Below are 25,330 nucleotides of genomic sequence, written 5' to 3' on the forward strand. Positions count from 1 at the left end.
GTGTCCCAAGTGCTCATCTCCCTTTCGCTGAACTCAAGGGGCTTTTAAGCTGCAGAGATTCCAGCTGGGAGGGATTTGGGGCTGGGGCAGCATTGGGGCAGAGGTGCTGCAGTGTGGGGCGTTGTGCACCAGTGGGGTCGGGAGGAGGGATGCTGCAGCGCATGGGCTGAGCTGCTGCAGGGAGCAGAGCGAGCTTGCAGGTTGCAGTTCCCAATCCCCCGCGTCTGCTGCCTGCACGTGGGAGCTTCCTTCCAGCAGAGCCTGGAAACAGCACAGCCGGGTGCTGCTGTTGGGCTGGGAGCTGTGCTGTGCTGTGTGCTTGTGGCCAGGGAACGTGCAGCATCCCTGTGTGCTCCTGGGTGTCCCTGCTACTCGGCGGCCCCATCCTGCTGCGTGTCCCATCGCTGCCATCTCCTGCTGTGGCTGGAGGGGACCCGGTGCCAGCTGGGGCTGGCAGAGGGGCATGGGGGTGGGGGGAGGGTTCCAGGCTCACAGTGTCATTGCCTTGCATCTAAGGGCAGAACCGAGAGCATCTTACTCAGGTGTACAGGGGAGAGATGTTGGCTGTTGCATTAACAGCAGCTCGGGGCAGCCTGCATTTGGGGCACAGCCCTGTTTCTAAAGCCTCTCTTTGAGGTTGATGCAGCATTGCTGTGGGGCACTGTGTTGGGTCCCCATCCACACGTCCCTGGGATGCTCCATAACAACAAGGAGAAGCCCCTGGAGCGTGTCCCACAGTGTTAAGCAGCAAAGGACATAATTAACATCAAGGCGAGAGGAGCACCGCCTCCATGCATGGAAGAGGTGGGCAGGCATGCCTGCTGCTCCGTGTTCTCTTTCCCTCCTTCCTCTGCATGGATCTGTCGTCTCTTCCCTCTCCATCCCCTGGGTTTCGGGGGCTGTCAGCTAATTTGGGCTGCTCCAGCATCATCTGGGATGCTCAGAGCTGTTGGCACCAGGCAGTCGTGCCCACGCTGATATTTTAATCTGCTCTTGCTGCTTTCTTCTCACCTCCTCCAGCTCTTGGAGCTGCTCCTTCCCTGGCACTGAACCAAGGCAGGGGCTGCTGCGGGGGCTCTGTGTTTCCGTTTGTAAGTTTTTAGGAAGCATCTGGGACCCTGAGCAGCTCCTGTGGAGCACGAGCTGCTGCCAGCATCCTTTGGGTGGATAAAAACCATCCTGGTGCTTGCAGGTGGGGATTTTAGGTTGCAGGGAAGCCTAGCCTTGCTTGCAAGCATGAATCACAGAATGGCCTGGGTTGGAAGGGACCTCAAGGATCACGAATCTCCAACCTTCCTGCCACATGCAGGGCCACCAACCTCCACATTCAATACCAGACCAGGCTGCCCAGGGCCCCATCCAACCTGGCCTTGAACACCTCCAGGGATGGAACATCCACAGGGCATGTTGATAAGCCCTAAATTTTGGGGGAGTGGCGTGAAGGTATCTGACTCTGTCTGTACCTTGCTTTCACAGCTGCAGGAGGACACTGGGTTGGACACTGGGATGTGGGGGTCTGGGAGCTCAGGTGATGCCATGCAGTGTGGAGAAGGGGCTGTGCAGGCAGAGCGGTGAGGATGCTCTGTGGGAGCAGAGATGGGGGATCCTTCATTGGGACACAAGGCTCAGCCAGCTCCACGTGCCTCCCCGAGCCCTGTGGCTCTCTGGGATGGGATAAATCATCCCCACAAACAAATTTCTCCCTTTCCAAATACCCACTCAACAGACTTCAGACGGAAAACACGCTCTTGGTTTTTTTTTTCTCCCCCAAAATCACTTAGAAATTTCCAACACTTTGGCATTTTTTCCTTTCCTTCGAGGGAAAAATTGATCACTTCTCCTTCCCATTGGGGAGCTGAGCCAGGTGGTGGGTGCTGTCAGATCCGGAGATGCTGCGATGGGAAGGAGCTGGGAGTGCATCCACACACAGCACTGCCACGCAGGGCTGGCACAGCACAAATGATCCTTTTAGTGAGAGGCACTGAGAAAGCAGGCAGGCTCCGTTCCTTGGTGCTCTGAATGGGAGAAGATTTGCTTTTAGTCCTTCTAAAAGAAGTTTCTCATTCTTGTTGTTCTGGGGAGGAAAGAAAGCTCGATGCTGAGGCTGGAGTGCTCCCCAGTGCTTTAAACACTGAGTGTAAAGGGAGAGAAAAGCTCAGTTCTGTTCTCATGTATCTTAAGTGTTGGGAAGAACAATTCTGTGCATGTCTTGCAGTAGTGGGTTTAGTAAGCTGGCTGTTTTGGTGCTCTTTGGAGATCTGTGAGGTCCTTGCCATTCAAGCCCACATAACCCAGCACTGGGAGGTTTAATTTGGGATTAAAATACAAAAAACCCACAAGTGTCACCCTGACCTGTGTTCTGCTTTCCCACTGACCCATAAGGGGACATTTGCCTTTCTCCTCCTGTTTGCTCACAGCTTTCCTAACGTGCTTGTCCTCACCAGCCCAGGGGCTTAATTCCCTCTGGAGCCCCTTCCTTGTAATCAGTGATTTTAGTAAAGCATTGGGGCAGTGTTAACGAGGCAGCCTGCAACAGCTCCCCAGATCTCATTTTCCTGGGGGAGGATGGATGGATGGACGGATGGATGGATGGATGGATGTAAGGGTGGAGAAGGGATGGATTTGGAGCCCTACAGACCACAAATGCTTTGGTGCAGCTTTCAGCTTTGCTCTTTGCAAAGGGAAAAAAACAACTGAAGGTGCTCAGAGGTGACAGCCTGTAGCTGGGAGTCCAGCAGTGCAGTTGCTGTTGTTGCTGCTGGAAGTCTTGTCTGAGGCTTGGCACTGTTGTGGCAGCAGTGTGCAGATCTGCTGGGCTCATGGTCTGAAAGCCAAAGCGAGGGCTGTGCAGTTGTGGGTTCTTGTGCAATGGCTGCAGCCAGTGCTGTTTTGTGGGGGAAATTCCTGTTTTAGTAGCAAAGCCTCTGGGAAGTGAAGCTGTGACCTTGCTCCTGTGCTGCAGCTCGAGTCGGATCATGGACTCATTTAAGTTGAAAAGACCTCTGAGGTCATTGAGTCAGCTGCGACCTCGCTGGGGCCGAGGCCTGACAGCTCACCTCACTGCATGGGAGAGGAGGGGGAGAGGCACGGGGCAGCTTTGCTCCTGTGCTTGCAGGGGTGGGAGCGTGGGGGGACGGCTGGGTGCACCTCAATATTGTGTAGGGTGCGACAGCATCAATCCCAGCTGGGCTTCTGGGGACAGAGCAGCTGCTTTCCGGGGCTGATCTGTGTGTCTGTCTGTCCGCAGCGGGCTGCACCTTCGAGGAGGACGACGATCTGAACCAGTGTGAGTACAGCCAGGGTGAGGATGATGACTTCGGGTGGGAGTTGGTCCGCAGCTACATGATGCCACACCTGACGGCCGACCTGCCCCACGGTGAGTCCCAGCCCCAAACCCGCAGCTGCTCACATGCCTGGGATGGGGATTGGGCCTGGGTTGACTTGATTCACCCTCCATCTCGTGGTCGGTGGGATGCTGCTGTGCCCCACGGCAAGGTGTGATGAGCTGTGTTGGTCCTTAATGTGGCCCAGGGGATGTCACAGTTTGGGGACACAGGACTTGAGGCTGTGCTGCAGGGAGGCGTGCCCCCCAGTCTGGGCTTTCCTTGCAGCAGTGCCAGGATGGTACCCAAAATCCCTCCTTAAAGGCACCTCTGCTCTTTTCTTTCTGCTGTATTTGATGGCTAGTGAGAAATCCCCATCTCCAGGAGTCATGGGAAAGGGAGCAGTGTGCTTCTGGCTGTTTTGATACAGGCAGATGCTCGTGGCTGTGAGCTGCAGGCAGCCCTGACGTCTCAGGAGATGTGAGAGAAAAAAATGCAGAGGGAGATTTTTCTCTTGTCTTTTGTCTTTTTCACATCACTTTCAAGCCACTCGTTGTTACTTTGTGGGTCTGGATCCTTGCTGTGATGGCTGGGATGGGGGGACTGCTGTAAGCCCCCTCCCTGGGCAGTGCCCCGGGTGACATTTGCGGGTCAAAGGGGGGTTGGCACATCCTGGGCACCCAAAGCAGTCCTCTGCCACAGGAATAATTACAGATAATGGAGATAATTGCTTTAAACTGAGCTAACCTAATTTGTTCCTTGATGGGGCTTTGACCTGGGGGCAGTGAGGCGGGAAGCGGAGCTGGGGAGGGGATGCTGGAGGTTGATGTCAGAGCCTCAAACCTGTAATTGGAGTTTCTGCTCAGTTTTCAGCTGCGATTTAAAAGCAGCAATGAAGCATAGCAGTTTGAAGCCAGGGGGCTTGCAGGTGGCTGGAGCCTGCAGCATGGCATGGTGCAGCCCATGGATGTGCAGGGAGGGGGTCCCAGCCCCAGCGTGGGTCAGCGAGCAGTGGATGGCACTTGCAGGGTGCTCAGCTCCTTCCAGGGAGCTCCCCAAGGTGCCCCACCAGCAGAAACATCATTGCACAGCTCCAGGATCCCTCCGGGGAGCACTTCACAAAGGAGTCTCGTGGTCTTGGATTAAAATGAGTTTTTCTTGGAGATCAGCCAGCTTCGAGAGCACAGGATTTATTGGAGCGGATGCTGGCTGCAGGCCACCCGCCTCTACCTTTTTTTCCCCTCTTTCTTTTTGTTTTCTTGCTGTGTTTGTTTTTCCCTCTCTTTCCATCTTGACTCGTCTCCCTCTTTCTCATAAAGAAGACGGATGGGGCTCTCCCACGTTGCAGTTTTGCTTTTTCAGCTTGTTTCTGGGCTGCAGCCACACTTGGGCTGAAGATGGGCTGGGATTGCTGGAGTGATGTTGGGATCTGTTGGATGGAGCAGGTGCAGGACGGAGCACTGCTTCGTGAACAGCTTCTTTTGCTAGGTTTGCATTGCAAAGCATTGAAAAGTTTTCCTTCCAAACTCAGTGATACTAAAAAGATCCCTCTGTGGAGCAGCTGCTTCCCTGCTTGTCTCTTCTATAAATCACACGCTGAGCACTGGGGCTCAGAAAACTGGCCTTGATTTTGGCTCCCAGATGTGGCACCTCTGAGCCCCCACGTGATGGTGGGGTTGGTGCTGGGGCTCTCTGGGGAGATGCTCAGGGCAGGAGCTGGGTGCTGCTGCTCACCTCGTGTGCTGCTTTGCTGCTTCTTTGTAGCTTTCCATTTTTATCCCCTCTTTGTGGTTTCCTGGGATAAAAACTGAATGAGATGTGAAGTTGGGGGGGGGAGAAGGGCTGGATTGCTGCTGGTGCTCCCAAAGCACCTGGTTGGGATCTGAGGGAGGGTTCATGTCCCCACATGGGGAAGCAAGGCTGGAGACCTTGCAGAAGGACTCTGCAGGGACAGGTCCAGGGCTTGCCATACACAGACTCCGGAAGCGGAGTGGATTTTGCAGCTCAGACCTCAGATTCTCCTTGCTGACAACTTTAACCTACCGATGTGCTGTTTTTCCCATTGGGAACACAGCCAGAAACTTATTTCTGTTTTCATTTGAGATGTTATTTAGCGCTGTTAAGACTCTTCTGCGTCTCCGCAGAGCAGTTGGGCTTCTCCCTGGAAACACACCTGAAAACTGAATTAAATTACATTGCCCGTGTCCTCCCAGGCAGAGGGGCTGCCCGTCCTGGAGGGGATGGCTCATTACTCCTGGTGACAAGGCGAGGTGACAGCCTGCAGGGCTGCTGTGTCAATTAAAGCTGACCTTACATTGGATTGAACAGCAGAGGAAGGATTTACCAAACGAAGCACAGCATCGATCAAACTCTCTGCACTAATGGACTCAGTGCTGCTGGGGAGGAAAGGTTTCCTGGGGGGCTGCAGGCATCCTGGTGGGTCGTGTCCCCTTCCTGTGGCTGCTGAAGATGCCCGTTTCATGTGAGGCTTGGGAATAATTCCCACTGTGCTTTTTGGAGTGGGTTTTGCTGTACTGCCAGCGTATGGACAGGGCTCAGAAAACACAGCTGTGGTACAGCACTGCACTCTGGCTGCCCGGCCCCGTGGCTCTGGGATGCTGCAGGGCAGGGATGCAGCTTCTCTGCCTCCTGGGTTCTGGCTCTGCTTGAAGCAATTAGGATAATGTTTAATTGCAAGCCCTGTGGGGCTGCACAGTGTGCTGGGACCGAGTGCTGCAGTCCCCATGTGCTGGCATTGCCCCACTGCTGCTCCTGGGGGCACCCAGATGGGGCTGTGCTGCCTTGAGAAATGGGCTGTATTGAAAAACAGCCAGAAACATGCCGAAATGTGGAAAAATACCTGCAAGAAAGCCTGAGGGATGTTGCACCCATCCAGCCTATTGCCAGAGCAAGGAGGAGCTGCCAGCCAGGGCTCCGCGTTTGGTGATGATGCTGCAGCAGCAGTCCCATCAGACACAGCTCAGTCGTTCAAATAACTCCTTGGGGGTCTAATTTTAGTCTCAGCCTCCTTATTTCTCACGTCCTCTGGTTTTATTTGTGGGCAGGAGGAAGGGCACCGTGTCCTGATGGGAGCCTGAAAGGTCAGGTGGGCTGAAGTTGCTTTCAGAGGCGTCCCGTGGGTTGGTGTGGGATTTTGGCAATAATTTTGATGGGAGAAAAAGGAAAAGAAAAAAACAAAAAGCACCATGACAGCTACAGAAGGAATAGCCACACGCTGGCTTCCTCTCTCTCTGTGAAATGCAGCTGTGTTATCTGAGGAAAATAAGTTTATTTCACCCTGAACGTCTGCCTGGAAGGGCTCAGATGCAGAGTGGCAATGCAGACCTGTGGATACAGCCCAAATTTTAGGGTGGGTTTTTTTTTTTTTTGGTGATTTCATTTCTTTCCCCTCTTGTTCACTGGCTCCCATCCCTAAGGATGCGATGGAGGAGGTGCTGTGGTGCAGCGCTGCCTTTCCCCAGGTGCAGGAGGGAGCAGCCATGAGTGCAGCTCCCAGGCACATGGACGTCCCCGTGCCTTTGCTAGGCTCACTGGGTGCCCAAGAGCTGCTTGGTGGGAGGACAGTGCGTGGATTCATGTAAATTAAACAGCGGTGAGAACTATTAATTATTAAGGGGCTGCTGTCAGGAAAACAATGGTTGACTTGGATAAATGGCCTGGCTTTGTTAGTTACAGCATGTGCAGTTATTAAAATGGATGGAATATGAATGATTTTGTCTTTGCTGGAGTGGGTTAGAGGCAGAGCTGTCCGTGGGACCCCAATGGCTGCAGGACTCTGCTCCTCCATGGCAGGGTTTTGCTGTGCAGCCTACAGGGTGGGTGATGCATTTTGGGTCCCCTTTGGGTGTTCAGTCCTTATGGATGAGCATCGGCACCGCTGGTGGCTTTGGGTTGCAGCAATGCCTGCTGGTGGGGGACCGAAGGCTCTGGGGATGGGGACAGCAGGATGTGGGCATCCCAGTGGGCCCATTATGCTGGTAAGCACTTTTATCCCTACGAGAGCCTGCTGAGCACAGTTTAAAATCAGCAACAACTGCGTGCTCAATGATACGAAGGAAATGAGAATTAAATAGGTCGGGTCAGGGTGGGGGCTCACCGCTGGAGCTGTGAGCATTAATGGGAAGCTGCAGGGTCTGCATCGAAGCCATGAAGGGCTTGGAGGCACGTGCAGTGGGGTTTGGTGTCACAGGGGGACCGTCTGCCTCAGCCTTCCCTCATCACAGAATCACAGAATGGCCAGGGTTGGAAGGGGCTTCAAGGATGATGAAGCTCCAACCCCCTGCCACACGCAGGGCCCCCAACCTTCATAGCAGCCCAGGCTGCCCAGGGCCCCAGCCAACCCGGCCTTGAACACCTCCAGGGATGGACGGAGCATCACAGCCTCTCTGGGCAGCTGTTCCAGCACCTCACCACTCTCATAGCACAGAACTTCCCCCTGACATCCAACCTCAATCTTCCCTCCCTCAACTTCAAACCATTTCCCCTTCTCCTGCTGTTATCCCCCTTTCAAAGAGTTGATTCCCCTCCTGTTTTAGGCTCCCTTTAGGTACTGCAGGCTGCAATGAGGTCACCCTGCAGCCTTCTTTTCTCCAGGCTGAACAAGCCCAGCTCCCTCAGCCTGTCTTCATAGGGGAGCTGCTGCAGCCCCCTGATCATCTTCGTGGCCCTCAGCCTCAAGATCCCCCCGCTTCCTTCATGTCCCCAACCCAGGTTCTGAGTCCAGGCACAGTTGCACGCTCTCCCTCCTCTCCCTTTCCCTCAGGCTCCTACCTGATGGTGAACGCCTCGCAGCACGCCGCCGGTCAGCGGGCCCACCTGCTCTTCCAGGCGCTGAGCGAGAACGACACGCACTGCCTGCAGTTCAGCTACTTCATGTACAGCCGCGATGGCCACAGCCCTGGCACCCTCAGTGCCTACGTGCGGGTGATGGGGGGCCCGGTGGGCAGCGCGGTCTGGAATGCCTCAGGCTCCCACGGCCGCCAGTGGCACCAGGCTGAGCTGGCCGTCAGCTTGTTCTGGCCCAGCGAGTACCAGGTGAGTCCTCCCCGGATCCCCCCATCCCTTACAGACCCCGTGTCACCTGCTATAAATGTGCCTTAAAATCCCTTTGCTCAGGAGATGGGGCCAGCTCCAAAGGCTCGGTCCCGGGTTAGGGGACCGCTCCGCCGCGCCTGACCCCTCTGTTCGGTGCCACAGGTCCTCTTCGAGGCGGTGATCTCCAGCGAGCGCCGGGGCTACCTGGGCTTGGATGACATCTTGCTCTTGAATTATCCGTGCTGTGAGTGCAGGTGGAAGCTGGGGGTGCTGCTGCATGGTGGGTGCTGCTGGGCTGGGATGCTCCTAGGGACTGAGAGCGCTGGGGTGCAGCCTTGTGGCACCTGAGTGTCCTGGTGTCACCAGGGTGCTGGAGGTCCCATCTCGTTGGGCAGCCTTACCTCCATCACCGGCAGCTCCTGCATTGCTTCAGTTGTCAAAAGGCCTTGGTGAAGTGCAGGCTTCTGCAGGGATGGAGGTCCTACCCTAGGGGCATCTCTGTGGGCTTCTTGGGAGGGATCCAGGGCTGGGCTATGCAGGTGGGACTCGAGCCCATCCTTTATTTGAAGGAAGCTGCCAGCTGCGAGCTTGGCTTCAACTGGGCAAGTTTTGGGGCGTAAGATATCTGCCTCATATCTTATTAAGGAGACAAGACTCTCCTTAATACTTTTTTTGTTCTATGACAGCAAAAGCCCCTCACTTCTCCCGCCTGGGTGACGTGGAGGTGAACGCGGGGCAAAATGCCACCTTCCAGTGTGTGGCTGCTGGCAAGGCTGCCGAGGCAGAGCGCTTCCTCATGCAGGTGAGATCTGTGCGTGGCAAGGATTTGGTCCTCGAGGGCCACGTTTGGTGGCTCCGAGTGCCACGCTGGGCCCTCCTCATGCTTTTCTCTCCCCACTGGGCAGAGGCAGAGTGGCGAAGTGGTCCCCGCTGCCTCCGTGAAGCACATCAGTCACCGGCGCTTCCTGGCCACCTTCCAGCTGGACGAGGTGTCCAAGGGCGAGCAGGACCTGTATCGCTGTGTCACCCAGTCCAGCCGTGGCTCTGGGGTCTCCAATTTTGCTGAGCTCATTGTGAAAGGTGGGTGCCCACTGTCATCTCTATGCGCTGCTTTCCTTCTCGCTCCTGATTCCGTCAGGGCACTGAGGTTGCATTCACTCGCTGCAAACAAGTCAGTATGCAGTGGCTCAACATAAAACTGGGGCACTGTCTTTCCCACTGGCCTTAGTTCATTGATTCTTGCTTGCAGTTGAAGGGAATTCATTCATTCTGATGAAACTTTGTGGCACCTTAGTGAATGCCAGGCAATGCATCTTCTACAAATAATCAGATTTGGTCATATGGAACCTTGATGCTTCCAGGGGTTGTTAGAGAGATGCGTGGCATGCAGCACGGGCTGACAATTAATGTCTGGTTTGTGTTGAATACTCCGGTGTCATTCCCTTATCAGTTTTGCTTGTCCTCTGGGCATGCACGCTCCAGCTTTGGGATGGGGTGAGATGCTTCAGCTGCTTCTCCTCTCTCTTCCAGAGCCTCCAACACCCATCGCACCCCCCCAGCTGCTGCGGGCTGGCTCCACTTACCTCATCATCCAGCTCAACACCAACTCCATCATCGGCGACGGCCCCATCGTGCGCAAGGAGATAGAATACCGCATGACCTCGGGGCCGTGGTCAGAGGTGCACGCTGTCAACATGCAGACCTACAAACTCTGGCACCTGGATCCTGACACAGAGTATGAGATCAGTGTCCTGCTGACACGTCCTGGTGAAGGGGGCACAGGCAAACCGGGACCCCCCCTCATCAGCCGCACCAAGTGTGCAGGTGGGTTGGCTCCTTTCTGGGAGCTTATTTTATTGTTTTTAACCAGCCAAGCCTGACTGCTCTTGATGGAGGGGGTGTGGTGCCTGTCCTTGTGGGCACTCCTTTGAGAGTGCTATGCCAGCAGCATCCTTCCTTATGAGCTTGAAAGCAGCCACCGGGGCACAGGGATGGGCTTGTCCCTGCATTGTCATCGTGCTGGTGACAGCAGCAAGCTGGGACCTGCCACCCCTATGCACGTTGTCCCTGTGCTGTCACACCAATGCATGGCAGGAGTGGAGCAGGAACAGCTGCAGGGCTGGGACGTTCTGGGCTGGAGCATTGCAGCTCTGGCCATGTCTGTGACCCTGGGGGCCTGGCTTCTGACATTGGTAGAGAAGCAGATCTGGAGGTTCAAACCTTTAGCAGGGTGCAGCAGCCTGGGGCTGGAAGGAGTATTTCTCCCAGTTAATTCTTACGGGTGCTGCAAGTAAGACTGGGTTTCATGATTACCTCCAAGCTGATCAGAGCCGCTCTGTGTTCGATTTCCAACCGTCTCCACCTCCAATCTAGGCTTCCAGTGCTCTTCCAGTGTGATACAAGCATGGATTTCACTCCCAACCTAGCACATGGTGGGATCAAGCAACTGTTGTTCTTCTACCAGAGAAGCAGCTGCATTTCGGTCACCAGCCCCGTATCCTCCTGGATGTGCCAGCCATCATTCTGCAGCATCTCTGGACCAGTCCATGGTGGCAGTGGGCTTTGCAGAATCTGATCCAAAAGGACCCTGGAATAATCCACTTAGAGGATAAATGCATCCTGCCCTGGAGCAATAGGAGATGCCCAGTGCTGTCACCCGTGTTTGACACTGTGCCTGTGTCTGTGCAGCTGTGTTAGCAACTGTGAGCACGGGTGGCTTGGCACTGGCACTAATTGCATGGAAATATTCAGTGATGTTGGTGCCTGCAGACATCCTTGTTAGCTGAGCTCTCGCTGAATTGCTATTCGTATCTGTGTGTGTTGGCCTGGGGATGCTGGGCTGTCTGTTCCCTACTGATCATTTCAATGCGCTGGAATAAGGAGATGGGTTCTTGATGGGTGAAGAAGGTGATGGGTTGGTTGCTGATGGTGATGGGGGTGAGAATCTTCATTCTGCTAATGGTGGTACCAAAGCTGAGTCCTTGAACCAGGCATAGAAGGGACTCAGGCTGGGAGTGCAGGCAGTGAGGACATCCTTTGAGGAGGGCATCTGGAGCATCCAGTGAGGTTGCAAATACCTTCTGCAGCCCTGAGTTGCCCAAAGTCTTCCTTGGCACAAATCCCATGGAAATTTGCAGCATGGATTCTCCCTGAGGATCTGTTCTAGGATGGGCCAGGACCTCAAAAATTCACTCTCATCATCCTTTCCTCACCCTTTAGGTCCTGAAAGGAATTAACTGGAGGTAACACAGACCACTCATATGCATACTCTTGGCAAGGGAGCTTGGCTCCTCCCTATTTATGCAAATGATAATTAATTTTTTTTTACTCACTCTGTCCTATTGAGAGTTTGCCGTCAGCTTGGTGGACAGCTGAGGGCTGCCACCTCAGTTGCAGTGTTGGGAGGCACACTGCTGCACACTGCTGTGCTCCCAGTGTCCCATTCGTGGGTGAGGAGGAGCAGAGGTAGTGCTGGTGGCCTTGGAAGTCACAGGATGGTGAGGTGGGAAGGGTCCATCTGGCTCACCAAGTCCAGCAGGGCTGCCCAGGACCACATCCAGCTCGCATTGGAGAATCTCCAAGGAGGAGACTCCACAATCTGGGCAACGTGGGGCAGCAAGCCTGTTTAGAGCTCAGGGTTGCTGTGCACGCCTGCCGTACTTCCACTCTATGAAGTCTTCCCCTCCATGCAATCGAAGCTGCTTTAGCTTAAACACTTACAGCAATGTATTTTGATTCTGTCTCTCCCTGGCAGAGCCCATGCGGGCCCCCAAAGGCCTGGCTTTCTCCGAGATCCAATCCAGGCAGCTGACATTGCAATGGGAGCCTCTGGGCTACAACCTGACCCGCTGCCACACGTACAGCGTCTCGCTGTGCTATCGCTACCTGGTGGGCAGTGGCCTCAACCAGACCTTCCGTGAGTGTGCCAAGATGGAGCGCAACGCCAATCGCTACACCATCAAAAACCTGCTGCCCTACAGGAACATCCACGTCAAGCTCATCCTCTCCAACCCCGAGGGCCGTAAGGAGGGCAAGGAGGTGACGTTCCAGACGGATGAGGACGGTAGGGATAACCCACACGTGAAGGGTTTGGGAGGAATGCTGTGGGTTGGTTGGATTGTGATGGGGCGGTGTGTCTACCCAGAGACGTCCCCGTCCTGTAGGACTTCAGCCGTGCCCCGTGCAGTGATGCCCATCTCACAGAATCACAGAATTGTAGGGGTTGGAAGGGACCTCCAGAGCTCATCGAGTCCATCCCCCCTGCCAAAGCAGGTTCCCTACACCAGGTCACACAGGTGGGCATCCAGGCAGGTCTTGAACATCTCCAGAGAAGGAGACTCCACCACCTCCCTGGGCAGCCTGTTGCAGTGATCTCGACTCATGCCCACATGGGGAGCATTCATTCGTCCTATACTGTGGAATTAAAACCTAGCAGCAATAGCAACAGTGATCAAAGCAATTAATGCTTTGCACTTAGGTGACTCCTTTCATCTGCAGAGCTCAGGCTGATTGAGTTGGCTTTGCTGGGTTTCTTGGTGAGTGCTGTGAACTGGAGGTCAGCGCGTTCCCAGCACAGCTTTGCTCAGCTTCCCTTTGCTTTTCTCCCATTAACGTTGCATTTGAGTTGCACACAGCGAAACTATTTGTCTTCCCCTGCTTTCTGAGACCCAGTGCCCTACCCAGGCACCAAGAAAAGGTGCATGCCCTTCAAGCAAACCTGGTCTGGCTCTTTGGTCCCACTTCCATCTCTAAATACTAAAACCACAGTGATCGCTTCATGCATCCTATCAGCACGCTGTGTCCTTAGACCTGAGCCTGCTCAGCCATGGGCAACCAGCTCAGTGCTCCTGATGCCTTTTTTTTTAATCTCTAATTGCTTCAGCTGTTTTCACTGTGCTGTGACTGCTGCAGCTGCTTTCTTATTGTATATTAATACAGTAGCTCCAGATGTTTTTTTGCTATACTGTAATCACTCCAGATGCTCCTCACTATACGTTGATTAAGCAGGGCTGGCTGCTCCCCCCCTTGGACTGAACTTGGTACAGTGAGCACTTTCCATCCCAGGAGGAATCAACATATCTTTGGGTTCATAGATGCACTGCGAATGTTACGAGTGGGTTTGGCCCAGCGAACCCTATTCAATTTAGCTGCATTAGATATTCAGTTTATCTAAATTAGCTAATGACAGGGTGTGGAGCTCAGCTGCTGCAGCTCCTGCATTGCCATGGCCAGGGCAATGTAGTGTGTCTGAAAGCTTGCAGAAGAGCAGCAGTGGGTGCCGTGGCTGAGCTGGGGGCTCTGCAGTCACCTCACTGTGTGATGGGGACATTCCCACCTTATGCTCTCCATCTCCATGGCACTGAGGTGTTCCCTGCTGCTTTTCAAGCAACCGGACCTGATAGGGACAGGCTGAAATCTTTCCCCCCCTCTGCACTTGATGAGGATGATCTGAGTTACCAGGACTGGTTGACAAGCAGCCCCACGTGCAATTAAGAGGAGATGGCAAAGACTCAATAATAGAACCTTTGATTGTGTTTTGTTTGAATCTTTTGTGCTTTGTTTGCATTGTCTGTTTGTGCATCACTGGGGCTTCTCTAGGTAATTACAGGCCTGTCAGGCTCACTTCAGTGCCTGGCAAAATTATGGAGAAAATTATTGTGGGAGTTACTGAGAAACATCTGGAAGGCAGCACAGCATTGGTCACAGCCAACGTGGGTTCATGAGAGGAAGATCCTGGTTAATTAATGAACTTAAGCTTCTTTTATGGCAAGGTCACACACCTCGTTGACCAAGGAAGCAAATGGATGTAATCTGTGGTACAGTTCTGCAGGGCTCCATTTTTGGGCTGATGCTTTCCTGGCTTTCCTTTCTTCCCTCACCTCTGCAGCAGCAGAGCGATGTGTTGGTGCTGCAGGGAGACAGGGAGAGGGCTCTTGCCCCTGCTGGCTGCAAGCCAGAGTAAATACGTGCAAATACAGGTATATGTGTGTGGCAGAGGGCTTTGCACACTGCTGGGATCTGCCCACGTGGTCATGGAGTGTTTTGTATCCACAGGTGAGCACCCTGCCTTTGTTTTGCAGAAGAAATATGCTTTTATAGGTGCACGCATTCCTGCCCTAAAGATTCCCAGGAATTTAATAAGTGTCTCTCGTGTACACCTGTAGGACATGATGCTTCTGATTAGATTAACTTGTGAATCAAGTGGAAATTGTGTATTTGCACGGTGGGAAGTGTGCAGAAGGCAATCCCTCTCCCTTGGCTGTATAATTAGATCTGAACAAAAGCTGCAAAAAAAAAAAAAAATAAATAAAGGGAAGATGGGAAGAGCTGGCATCTGGGTGGAAGAGGCCCATGTGAGGTTGCCTGGCTCCACCTACTTGGACCCAAATAGCAGAGCTCAGCAAAGCTGTGCTGAATGTGATGCTATCGGTGAGATCTTGCCTGGATTGTGTCCCACCTGAGGGCTGTTCCCAAGGTAATAACTGCTAATGATGGCTCCCGCTGTACCTCCAGCATCCTGGTCCCACGTGCACTATGCTGGTTTTCTGGTTTAAGTGGGTTTAATTGCTCCTGCAATGAGGGGTGTGATTTTTTTTTTCTTTTTTTTTTTTTTTCAGGCACTAAAGCTTGCAGCAGATGCTTGGGAATAATGGTCTTGGCTGAACAATTGCCTATCCTGCCCTCCTTAACAACCCCCTTGGGTTGGGGGCGGGGGAAGGATGATAAAAGAAAGCCATGCTAAATAAGTGAATATCAATCCTGACACCTTCAGCTGCTATTATCTGTAGTTGTTACTGGTGGTGGTGTTAGCTAGTGTGGAGAGCTGGGGTACGGTGAGCACTTCTGCTGGGGGGGGGGGAAAGGCTGCATCGTGGGGGCAGTGCCAGCACTCACAGCAAAGCCCAGTGGGACTCATCCTAACCCTTTTCCTTTCCCAGTGCCTGGTGGCATCGCCTCTGAGTCACTCACATTCACCCCTCTGGAGGACATGATCTTTCTGAAATGGGAGGAACCGGTGGAGCCCAATGGCCTCATCACGCAGTACGAGGTACATCCTGAGCCCTGGCACCTCTGGTACCCACAGAATTATCAGAGTGCTGCAGGGAGGAAGGGAGCATTGATCCAGCCCACTGAAATCCTCCTGACTGCAGGGTTTCTCTCCTGGGTAGCCCTGCTTTCAGTGCCAGGACTGCTTTCCAGCAGCAGCTTTTCCAAACACATTGCCGTTTACCCCAAAACACAAGCAGAGGCATCAATAATCCATGTGGGTCCCTTCCGACTTTGGGATATTCTCTTCTATTCTGTGACATTCCCTGTGCTCCTGCTCACTCATGATTCTCTACTCTGTCTCTCCAGATCAGCTACCAAAGCATTGAATCCTCTGACCCAGCAGTAAACGTGCCCGGCCCGCGACGCACCGTCTCCAAGCTGCGCAATGAGACTTACCACGTCTTCTCCAACCTGCACCCTGGCACCACCTACCTCTTCTCAGTTCGTGCCCGCACAGGCAAGGGCTTTGGGCAGACAGCACTCACTGAGATCACCACCAACATATCTGGTAGGTGCTGTGGAATCTGGCTCTGAGAGCTTCTCTGCGCAGGTGTGATGGATTCCCCTCCTTGCTTTGAGGGTGCTTCTGTCCTCAGGGTGATGCTTGTGCCATGCCAGGGGTTGGGTGAGATGCTGTCTCCAAGCACAAAGGGCCCATCTTAAGGCTGGAGCATTTGGATCCTGCCAAGGTTGCATCCTGTGCTGCCTGCTGGACTTGTGGCATTAAATCCCTCACTGCAACCCCCAGTCCTCTCCAAAACACAGTGCTTGCTGAAGAGAGAGTTTTGCACGTGCCTCAGCTTCCCCCATGCAGGCAGCCCTGCACACACAGGGCTGCTGCTCAGTCCTCCGTGCTCTCTTTGCAGCTCCTACCTTCGACTATGGGGATATGCCATCACCACTGGGCGAGTCAGAGAGCACGATCACGGTGCTGCTGCGGCCAGCACAGGGCCGGGGGGCTCCCATCAGGTAAATGAGGACTGCAAGGGGCTGAGGGCACGGTGGGAAGGGCAAGGCCATCCTTGCAAAGTTAACCTGTATCTTGCACCTTCCACCCACCCAGTACCTACCAGGTCATCGTGGAGGAAGACCGGCCCAAGAGGATCAAGCGGGAGCTGGGTGGGCAGGAGTGCTTCCCGGTGCCACTGACGTTTGATGATGCCATGTCTCGTGGCTCTGTGCACTATTTTGGGGCTGAGCTGCCTGCTAGCAGCCTCACTGAAGCCAAGCCGTTCACTGTAGGGGACAACCAGACCTACAGTGGCTACTGGAACCCGCCACTGGAGCCCAAGAAGGCCTATCTCATCTATTTCCAGGCCATGAGCAACCTCAGAGGGGTGAGTAGCTGTATGTCTCTGGGTCTCCTTGGGGATGCTGGTATATCTACTTTGCCACCAGCTGCATGGCATCCTAGGGGTGCTGGGAAGTGGGGCTTGCTTTAGGTCCTTCTGCTGGCTGCTCACCCTTGGAGCCCACACTGTCCTATTTAGGGGCTGTCACCCAGGGCCACGGGGGCATGTTGGGAGCACAGCTGGGTGCTTTCCATCCTCCCCACAGGCTGGGTGCCCCTGGGACATATGTGTCCCCTGCCTGGGCCTGGCTGCTGAGGCTGGAGGGGTCCAACCTCAGCTCCTGCTGCTGTGGAACAGACCCCTCAGATAGAAAAGATTTGGGATTAAAGAGTTGTCAACATATTCCTGGACCACCAATTCCTTGGCTTTCTGGCACCAACACCTGAATCCATCTGTCCTAAGCTCTGCCCTCTGTTCGGGCTGATTTCCTCCAAGGACCCTCAGGATACCTTTACCATCCTCACGTGCTCCAGCAGACCCCTTTCCAGCTGGGGCAGAAGCTGCCAAACACAAAGCAACAGGACCATGGCAGCATCCTCATCTCAGCTCCTGCACAGATCCACGCACTGGCTGGCAGCTCGTTTTTTTGCAGGGAGGGATGTGAATTTTGAATCCTTCTCCATTGGGATCTTTCACACCTCGCTGGGTTGTAATTAGAGCTGAGACAGGCTGCTGCATCTCGGCTCTGGCTCACTTGGGCACTGCTGGATGATAACTGGTGCTTTACAGCCTTCCTGCTGGGAGCCAACGGGTTTGCCCTGGCTGCTGTCAGACACTGAGAGAAAGCTGCATCCCAGCTTGGGTTTGCTGTGGCTCTCGGGCCAGCTGGACCACAAAGCAGGAGAAGCCAGACCTGGAACTCTGTGGGATTGCAGCACTGTGCCAGCTGCCCCGGGCACTTTGCATGGACAGATTTTGGTTGGCTGCGTGGATGGAGCCCATGGTGCTCCAGTGCTGGTGTCCTGATGTGCTGGAGGAAGCTTAGAGAGAACTGCAAAAACAGTGGATTTCTTTTCTGCCAGAAATCAAACACATCAAAAGATGGAATATTTTAGCTGAATTCACAGCACAAATGCTGAGATTATTGGACAGCTGAGCTTGAAGCCACCATGGTAACATTAGCAGAACGTGCAGAGCACCAGGGATGGAATGTGAAGACTTTGCTGAATGACCTGGGATGCTTTGGCTACAATCTTTAGCTCACTGGTGATGTGCAGATCCTCCAAGAGCTCGCTCAGGACCTTCCCTTTGCACGCCGCTGAGTTTTGTTGCCCTGGTTAAACCAAAGGACATTGGTATAGGAGATGCTGGGGACGGATAATTCAGCAGTGGGTGCTTCAACGTAAATGAATTGGAAACTCATTCAGTTTGAGGGCAAAAGCAAGCCAGGCTTGCATCCAGCCAGCCTCTCACTCCCCATCTCTTTCCTCTGCAGGAAACCCGGCTCAACTGCATCCGCATTGCCCGCAAAGGTAAGCTCCCTGCTCCTGGTGAGCTCCTTGCTCACTGCAGCTATCCCAGCTAGATTTCTTCTGCTGAGGCTATGGACCCACAGTGCTGCCCTGAGATCGGGGAGTGAATGATGGTTCATTACAGCTCAGTCCCACGCTGCTGGGAGGGGGGTTGTGGTTGGTGCTTGCTTTCTTGTGTATTTAGGTTTTCCTCTTGCTAGAATTTTGCTCTGATGTATTGTAGTGGCTGTTGTAGGATGGGGCTGATTGTGCCCCAGGTATTGGGAGACAGAGGGATGTGCTTAAGTGCCTGTGGATCTCCAGGCTGTGCAGAATAAAGTCCCTTCATGTCTCAGATGGGATAAAACATGCAGAGCATCTCATGGGGAAAAATTATAGGGAAGAGACCTGGGCGTTGTTGGGCTCTGCTGTTACAGCATCCTTTGCATCCTCTACACGTAAAGGAGAAAGCACAATGCATTACATAGAATTCACATAACTGGATGCAGTGATATTTGCGAGTCCCTTCCAGCTCAGGATTTGATTTCCACATGCATTCATTCCACATGCAGGGTGCAGCAAGGCATGTCTGCCCACGGTCTGAACATTGTCACAGAGCACATGCATCCATCCTGGTGCCCAAAGGAGCACTTCTTTCTCTTCCCTCCCTGTTTTTTCCCACCTGACATTGCCACTTGGTTTTACATCCATTGCTGTGTCGGAGGGAGAGGAAGTTGCCCAGCCCTGGCTGGGGGTTACACGAGGAAGCTGAGCATTGAGCCTCTCATGCTTTCCCCTGGCAGCTGCCTGCAAAGAGAGCAAACGGCCTCTGGAGGTGTCTCAGCACTCGGAGGAGATGGGGCTGATCCTGGGAATCTGTGCTGGTGGGCTCGTCGTCCTCATTATCCTGCTGGGAGCCATCATCGTTGTCATTCGGAAAGGGTAAGGAGACCTGCACTTCCATCTGCCCGTCCTCCCTGCTGTAACCAGTGGATGCAGTGCTATCTGGAGGTGACTGGGAGCCCCACTGCTGCACTGGGTGGACTCCAGATCTTCCTCCCAGCCAAACTGATGTCAGTAGTTGGGATTTGTGAGATTTCTTCACTTGCTTCCTCTGTCACATCCAACCTATACCTGTCAGATAGCCTGAGGAGGGGCTGGCATTCAGTCTGGCTGGGTAGCAGGGAGATGTTGAGCATCTGGGGCATTGCATGGGTTGAAGGCATGGAATAAATCCATGCAGCTGCAGTGAGAAGGGCACAGCAGGAGGTGACCCTGGGAACCAAGGTGCAAAGTCCTGGGACGCTCCATCACCCTGGAGACCCTGCAGCTTCAGTCTGTAATCACTCTCCTCCGTGTTTTCTGGTCTGTTACAGCTTTGTGCAGCTCTGTTAGTTTTGTATGGACTGAAATGCTGCTGCATGGGGGATGTTGGGGCAGTGCTGAGCCTCACTGTCCCCATCTCTGTCCCTCTGCTCAAGGACAATGGGAGCACCCCATCCTCCGGGCAAGGAGATGCAGGTGCCTGCACAAGATATGGATGCTCAGCATCCCCGCTCTGCCCAGGCTCATTTTAATGCAGAAATACTCTTTTTTTTTTTTTTTTTTTTATTTAAGTAAAACATGAGCAGTAACATGCTGAGCCCCTCCAGCTTTTCTGGCTCTAAATGAAACATTCCGATTCATTTGTGTGCTGGAGGGGAGCTTTCACAACACTCACCCATTGGGGACCACAAACTCCCCTCCCATGGGGGTGTCCCTGTGCTTTGTGATCCGGGATGGGACTGTGGCCATGCAGCTGTTGTTGGGGAAGCTCAGCAGGATGGGAGGGAGGAGGATGAGGGCTTTCTGGGACACACAGCCCCAGGAGCGCTGGGGATGCAGCCACTGCTTTTTGCTGAAGCGCAGCACCCTGGAAAGTGGCCTTTTACTTCAGGGGGCCCAAGGCAGCACTGAGCCGTGGGGGGCATTAAAAGCAGGGCTGGCATGGCAGGGGAAAAAAGGGCAGCAATTAAATGAGCTTGGGAGCGATGGGAGGAAAGTATGCTAATGGCCGGGGGGAGCGAAACAACCACAGCCCGTGCAAATCTGCAGATCTCTTTATGACTCTGTTTGCTTTGAAGGATTCTTGCTGGCTTGTGCCAGCTTGAAAGTAAGGCTGTGGTGTCCCATCATCACTGCAGCACTGCGAGGTGTGCAGGGTTGGCCCGTGGCTCCTTGCCACCCTGTGCATGTGGTGCTGGGCATCTTCTGGATGGAGCAAACACTCGTAGTGCTGATGCATTTGAAGCCCTTTGGTTCTCATGAGTGGTGCTGTTGGGCCAGCAGAGAGAAAACTGCTGCGTTTCTGTTGCCCTTTGCTGTGGTGTCCCAGCGTGAACTGGCAGAAGGGGCCACAAATTAGACCCAGTGTTTGAGGATACAAACATGGAGCTGTTGGAAGCTGGGATTAGCTCATCAATCTCCTCTGGAGCGTTTTGCTGTTGGAAAATGCTGATGTGGTGGAATGGAAATGTGCCCCCAGAATCCACTCGTCTGTAATGAATGGTGACAGCCGGCGTAGGCGACCCTGGCCCCATGTTCCCTGATGGGGGAAGCAACACCACCTCCCTGGGGATGGCCCAAATTCTCAGCACGTTCACTGTTCAGTCTCATGAAACGTGAAATATCTCCTGGGCAACTCTCTGACCATGGCTGCCACAAGAGCTGGTGCTTGGGCTCTGCTGCCAGGATGCCTGGACTGCTATGGGTGCAGCCAGGATTCTGTCTGATGTGCTTGGTTTTTCTGAGCACGGAGTTGGGCTGAAGTCCCTGGTGCTTTGTATGATAGCTCAGAGCTCCCCAGCCATAACTCACTGGTGTTAGGGCATGTGCAGCCCATTACCTGCTCTCCTGGTATGTATGGAGTATGATTTGAGGCAGTGCAGAATGAGGATGGCTCTTGGGGGAGGAGGGCTGAGAGGAAGGGGAACCTTCTGAGATGCTCGTGATGTGCGGGTGCCTGCCTGTTCTGTGCTCTCCTTCCCTGCACGCTGCCCTAGAGCCCCACTTTCTCCATCAAAGAAAAGCTGCTTGTGCAATTTGTGCCATTCTCTTTGTTTGCATGCTTGCCAGGAGGAACTACTATTCTTACTCCTATTACCCGTAAGTAATTGTCATTCTCTCTCTCCTCCTTCCCTCCTGCCCTCCTTGCTCTGCTGCTCTCCACTCTAACAAGTCCTTTTCTTTGTCAAGTACATCTTAAGGGCCTCTTTGGCTTGGGAAAACAATGCTTCTGAGCTCATTAGGATGGAAGGCAGTGTAAGCAAAAAGGGTCAGATACCCAGCATGGCTGTGCTCCTGCTCGAATTCAGGGTTTTGGCAGCATCCTGCAGTGTCCTTTCCTCACCAGTGTGAGGTCCCTCGGGTGGTGTGGGCTCAGGTCTCCTGCTGGTTCTGCCCCCAGAAGTGGGCAATGAGGATGCACAGCTGGGACTGCAGCTGAGCCTGCAGGAGATGCTCCATGCAGAGGAGCATCTCTCCCAAGCCAAAGAGGCTGCAGCTGGATTTGGGGCACCAGAATACCAAAGCACCAGGGGAAATAAGCTGTCCTGCAGCCCCAAATAAACCAAAGCTTGAGGAGCTGGTTTGGGGTCTGGCCATGATGCTCGGTTCAGCCTTATTCTTTTCTCCTTTGCATTTCCCTGCAGCAAACCTGTCAACATGACCAAAGCAACAATTAATTACCGCCATGAGAAGACACACATGATGAGTGCCATCGACAGGAGCTTCACGGACCAGAGCACGCTGCAAGAGGATGAGAGGCTGGGGCTGTCCTTCATGGACACCCACAACTACAGCAACCGTGGTAAGGACAGGGAGCTGCAGTGTTCCCATGGCTGTGAGTGTCAGAGCAGCAGCGTGCCCTGCTCAGCTCTTTGGCTCTGACCACAGCTGTGCACAGCTGTGGGGTTTGGAGGCTTGAAGAGCCCCAGCCTTCATATCAGAGGGAGACTGATAACTGAACACCCACTGGAGTACGCGACTCGGCACTGATTTAGTTGTAAACTAACTCGTTCAGTGCCTCAGTTTCAAACATATGCTAATAACATCTGTTACAGTAACTCCAAGATGCTGCTTTACACACAGCTCTTCTCCACCGATGCTGGATTAATATGATTCCTGGCATTGTCTCGCAGACAGTAGAAGCCCAGAGGGCAAACTTTTCCTCCTTTTAATACATCTGTATAAGTGTATTATTTTTCAGTTACTGTCCTACTGGGGCTCCTCGAAACACTCATAGCCAGGCTGGTTTGTACTGAGATTTTTCTCCATCTTGGAGCTAGAATTGCCAGCCATGCTGTGTTTCTTTTGGGAGAGGGGCTGTAGAGCTGGATCCTGCTCCCACCTGGGCTCGGGCTGCTGTTCTGCTCTGCTGTGTGCTGCTCCCTGTCCCTCTGCTGGTCCTTGCCTCAGTTTTCTTGCATTTAAGCAAAGCCAGGACTACATCTCATAAAGGGTCCTCAGTGTGTGACCGTGCAGATCCCAGCCTGCATGGAGCTGCTGGCACACTGCAACACCCACAGTTCTTTTCCTATTAAGCTTGATGGAGAAGGGCTCTGTGTAGGCTGTGTGAGGAGCCAGCATAAGTGAGTGGCTGATCCTTGCATTTGAGCAGACCCCCCCAAAAAAAAACCAAAAAAAAAACCTGGCAGCTCTGAGCGAGCCAGCATGGGTGGTTTTTAGAAGTGTTGTTAGGGAAACTACATCCAGGGCTGCACTGTCACAGCAGAGCTGCTCGCTGGCCCTGTGAGATCTGCAGCAGCCGTCTCTCTTGGCAGCAGTGAGGAGCATCAGTTCTCGTGCAAACCCAAATTTCAGGATCGTGTGTGCTGGCCATGCAGCAGCCCTGTGGGGTGAGCATGGGGGAGCTGTGCCAGTAATTATATGACACTGGCATAATCTGGGTAAAACACTGCATAAGCTCGTGCATTAACCCTCAGCAAAGTCCATTTGTGTCAGTGCTAGAAATGAGAGGATCGTATCCAGCAGTGAGGAAAATTAACCATTAGGCTGGGCTGGGGACTTTGGCAATGCAGTTCTTCGAGTCAGGTCTTTAAGTGAATATTTATGCATGTAGCTTGTACTGGTCTGGATGGGAGGTAAGTGCTTGAATCAATGAGAATAAGCAGTGAGCCCTCTTAAGATCTTGCCCACTGGTTTCTAAGAGGTGTGCTGTGGTTCTGAGAGGTGTGCTGAGGTCCTAAGAGACTGTAATGGCCCTTGCCAGCTTCAGGCTGCAGGAACAGCTGCAGAGAGCGTGGTGGGGTCTGGAGCAACTTTGTCACCCTGAGAGAGACCAGTGTTGGGGCAGAGAACTGGAGAACTTCATTGTCCTCGCTTTGTGGGTGTGAGGGGCTGACAGAGACATGGGAGCAATGCCTCAGACCCTGATTATCTCCTGTGTCCCTCCTGGTTTGCAGGTGACCAGCGCAGCAGTGTGGTCAATGAGTCCAGCAGCCTGCTGGGGGGCTCTCCTCGCCGCCAATGTGGCCGCAAAGGGTCCCCATATCACACAGGGCAGCTGCACCCTGCTGTGCGCGTGGCCGACCTCCTCCAACACATCAACCAGATGAAGACAGCAGAAGGCTATGGCTTCAAGCAGGAGTACGAGGTGAGAGCGTTGTGTGCTGTGTTTTGAAGATATGTGGTAGGGTGGATGAGGACCCCGAGGTGTGGCATGGTGGTGTACAGGACCCTTGTACAAGAGGATGACCTGGAGCTACAATGCTCTGGAAGGAGGGAGCTGGAGGTCACAGCTCTCTGAGCTCCCCAAGTCTTTAGGTGTCAGCACAGGAGGTGTTCCTGCTTTTTCTGGCTGAGTCTTGATTGGGTTTCTGGCTGCTCTCTATTTATCAGCAGCTGAAAAGCAAGGTGAGCTGAGGCAGCTCTGCCAGCCCTGCAGTAGGTCACCCAGCATCTTCTGCTGGTGCTGGAGGTGCTTTTCCTTGCTCAGGTCCTCCTGGGCAAATGCCAAGCGGTGTCACTTCTCTTGCCACTTCTTCCCTCTCCCATCGACTCTCCTTGCAGTAAGCATGGACACAGACTGAGGGTGAGCAATTTCTCTGCAAGCTGGCAGCTCCCAAGGCCGTGCAGAGGCAGCAGGAGGGGCCATCCCTGCTCTACCAGGGGAGGGACATCACCCTGAGGGTCACCACTTGCATCATGCCCATTCCATCCCATTGGGCTGCAGTCCTTGGAGCGCAGAATTCTTCACAGCTCTGCTGCAATGCACGTGGCCGTGCTGATTTCTCAGCTTCTTGGTGTCCCACAGTTCTAGCGATTGAAATTTCCCAGTGAAATTACTGTTTAATGTTGTTTCAAGTGCAGGAGCTTTTTCCCCCCCTTTTTTTTATGTATTGGACAAACCGGGGCTGGCTATAATCATTAGTGCTCCTTGAAAAGCTGCTGTATGTTCTTGGAACCTAGTCATTTGAAAGCACTCAGATATTATGGGAGGGGAGAAAACATGTAATTTCCTTCCACTTTCCTCCTCTTACGCCAATCTATGAATGTTACTGTTATTACATGCAAACCTGTTCCGTGCTGGGGAGAGAAGGATCTGGGGAAATTTAAAAAAAAAAAGAAAAAAAAAAGAGAGAAAAAACAAACTAGAAAAAAAACAAGCAATATGTAATTTGCTGGAAAATAGAGCATTCTGTGGATGCAACAGAAGTGTAGAGCTGGCAGAACTGCTGTGGAATCGACGTCTCTGCCCTGATCCCTGGGAGGGTTTTGGAGGTAGGGCTGTTCCCAGAGCCCTGTCCTCAGGCTGTGACAGCTGTCTCTCTTTGCAGAGCTTCTTTGAAGGCTGGGATGCTTCAAAGAAGAAAGACAAGACCAAAGGGAGGCAGGATCATGTGTCGACGTGTAAGTGCATGTAGCAAAGGCTTGGACACCCTGAATAGTGTTTTCAGCCTTCCAGAGGGCTGGGTTTTATTTTGCTCTATTGTGTCTGGTCCATGGCAAGGAATAAACAGATGGGGTTTGGCTGGTAAGGAGCAGCAGAAAGCTTCTTGCATAGCAGGGGTCGGGGCCTGGGAGCTCGCATTGGGCTACA

The 25,330-nt window shown here is 53.4% G+C and overlaps 1 protein-coding gene across 1 annotated transcript in view; it reads left to right on the forward strand.

The window, feature by feature from the left end:
• The window catches only part of PTPRU (protein tyrosine phosphatase receptor type U), a gene marked incomplete at both ends in the record, with an annotated part of 43,928 nt that overhangs the window by 6,175 nt on the left and 12,423 nt on the right, over positions 1-25,330 (forward strand). The window contains 16 exons of the mRNA XM_079546098.1: positions 3,248-3,376; positions 8,107-8,378; positions 8,541-8,622; positions 9,065-9,180; positions 9,284-9,458; positions 9,909-10,202; positions 12,133-12,441; positions 15,317-15,426; positions 15,735-15,936; positions 16,295-16,397; positions 16,492-16,765; positions 18,216-18,252; positions 19,035-19,173; positions 21,921-22,078; positions 23,694-23,884; positions 25,068-25,140. Of these exons, the coding sequence (XP_079402224.1) occupies positions 3,248-3,376; positions 8,107-8,378; positions 8,541-8,622; positions 9,065-9,180; positions 9,284-9,458; positions 9,909-10,202; positions 12,133-12,441; positions 15,317-15,426; positions 15,735-15,936; positions 16,295-16,397; positions 16,492-16,765; positions 18,216-18,252; positions 19,035-19,173; positions 21,921-22,078; positions 23,694-23,884; positions 25,068-25,140 (2,664 nt within the window). The remainder of the gene's footprint in view (positions 1-3,247; positions 3,377-8,106; positions 8,379-8,540; positions 8,623-9,064; positions 9,181-9,283; positions 9,459-9,908; positions 10,203-12,132; positions 12,442-15,316; positions 15,427-15,734; positions 15,937-16,294; positions 16,398-16,491; positions 16,766-18,215; positions 18,253-19,034; positions 19,174-21,920; positions 22,079-23,693; positions 23,885-25,067; positions 25,141-25,330) is intronic.

The sequence above is a fragment of the Tetrao urogallus genome, assembly GCF_951394365.1.
Source record: "Tetrao urogallus genome assembly, chromosome: 23".
NCBI lineage: Eukaryota > Metazoa > Chordata > Aves > Galliformes > Phasianidae > Tetrao > Tetrao urogallus.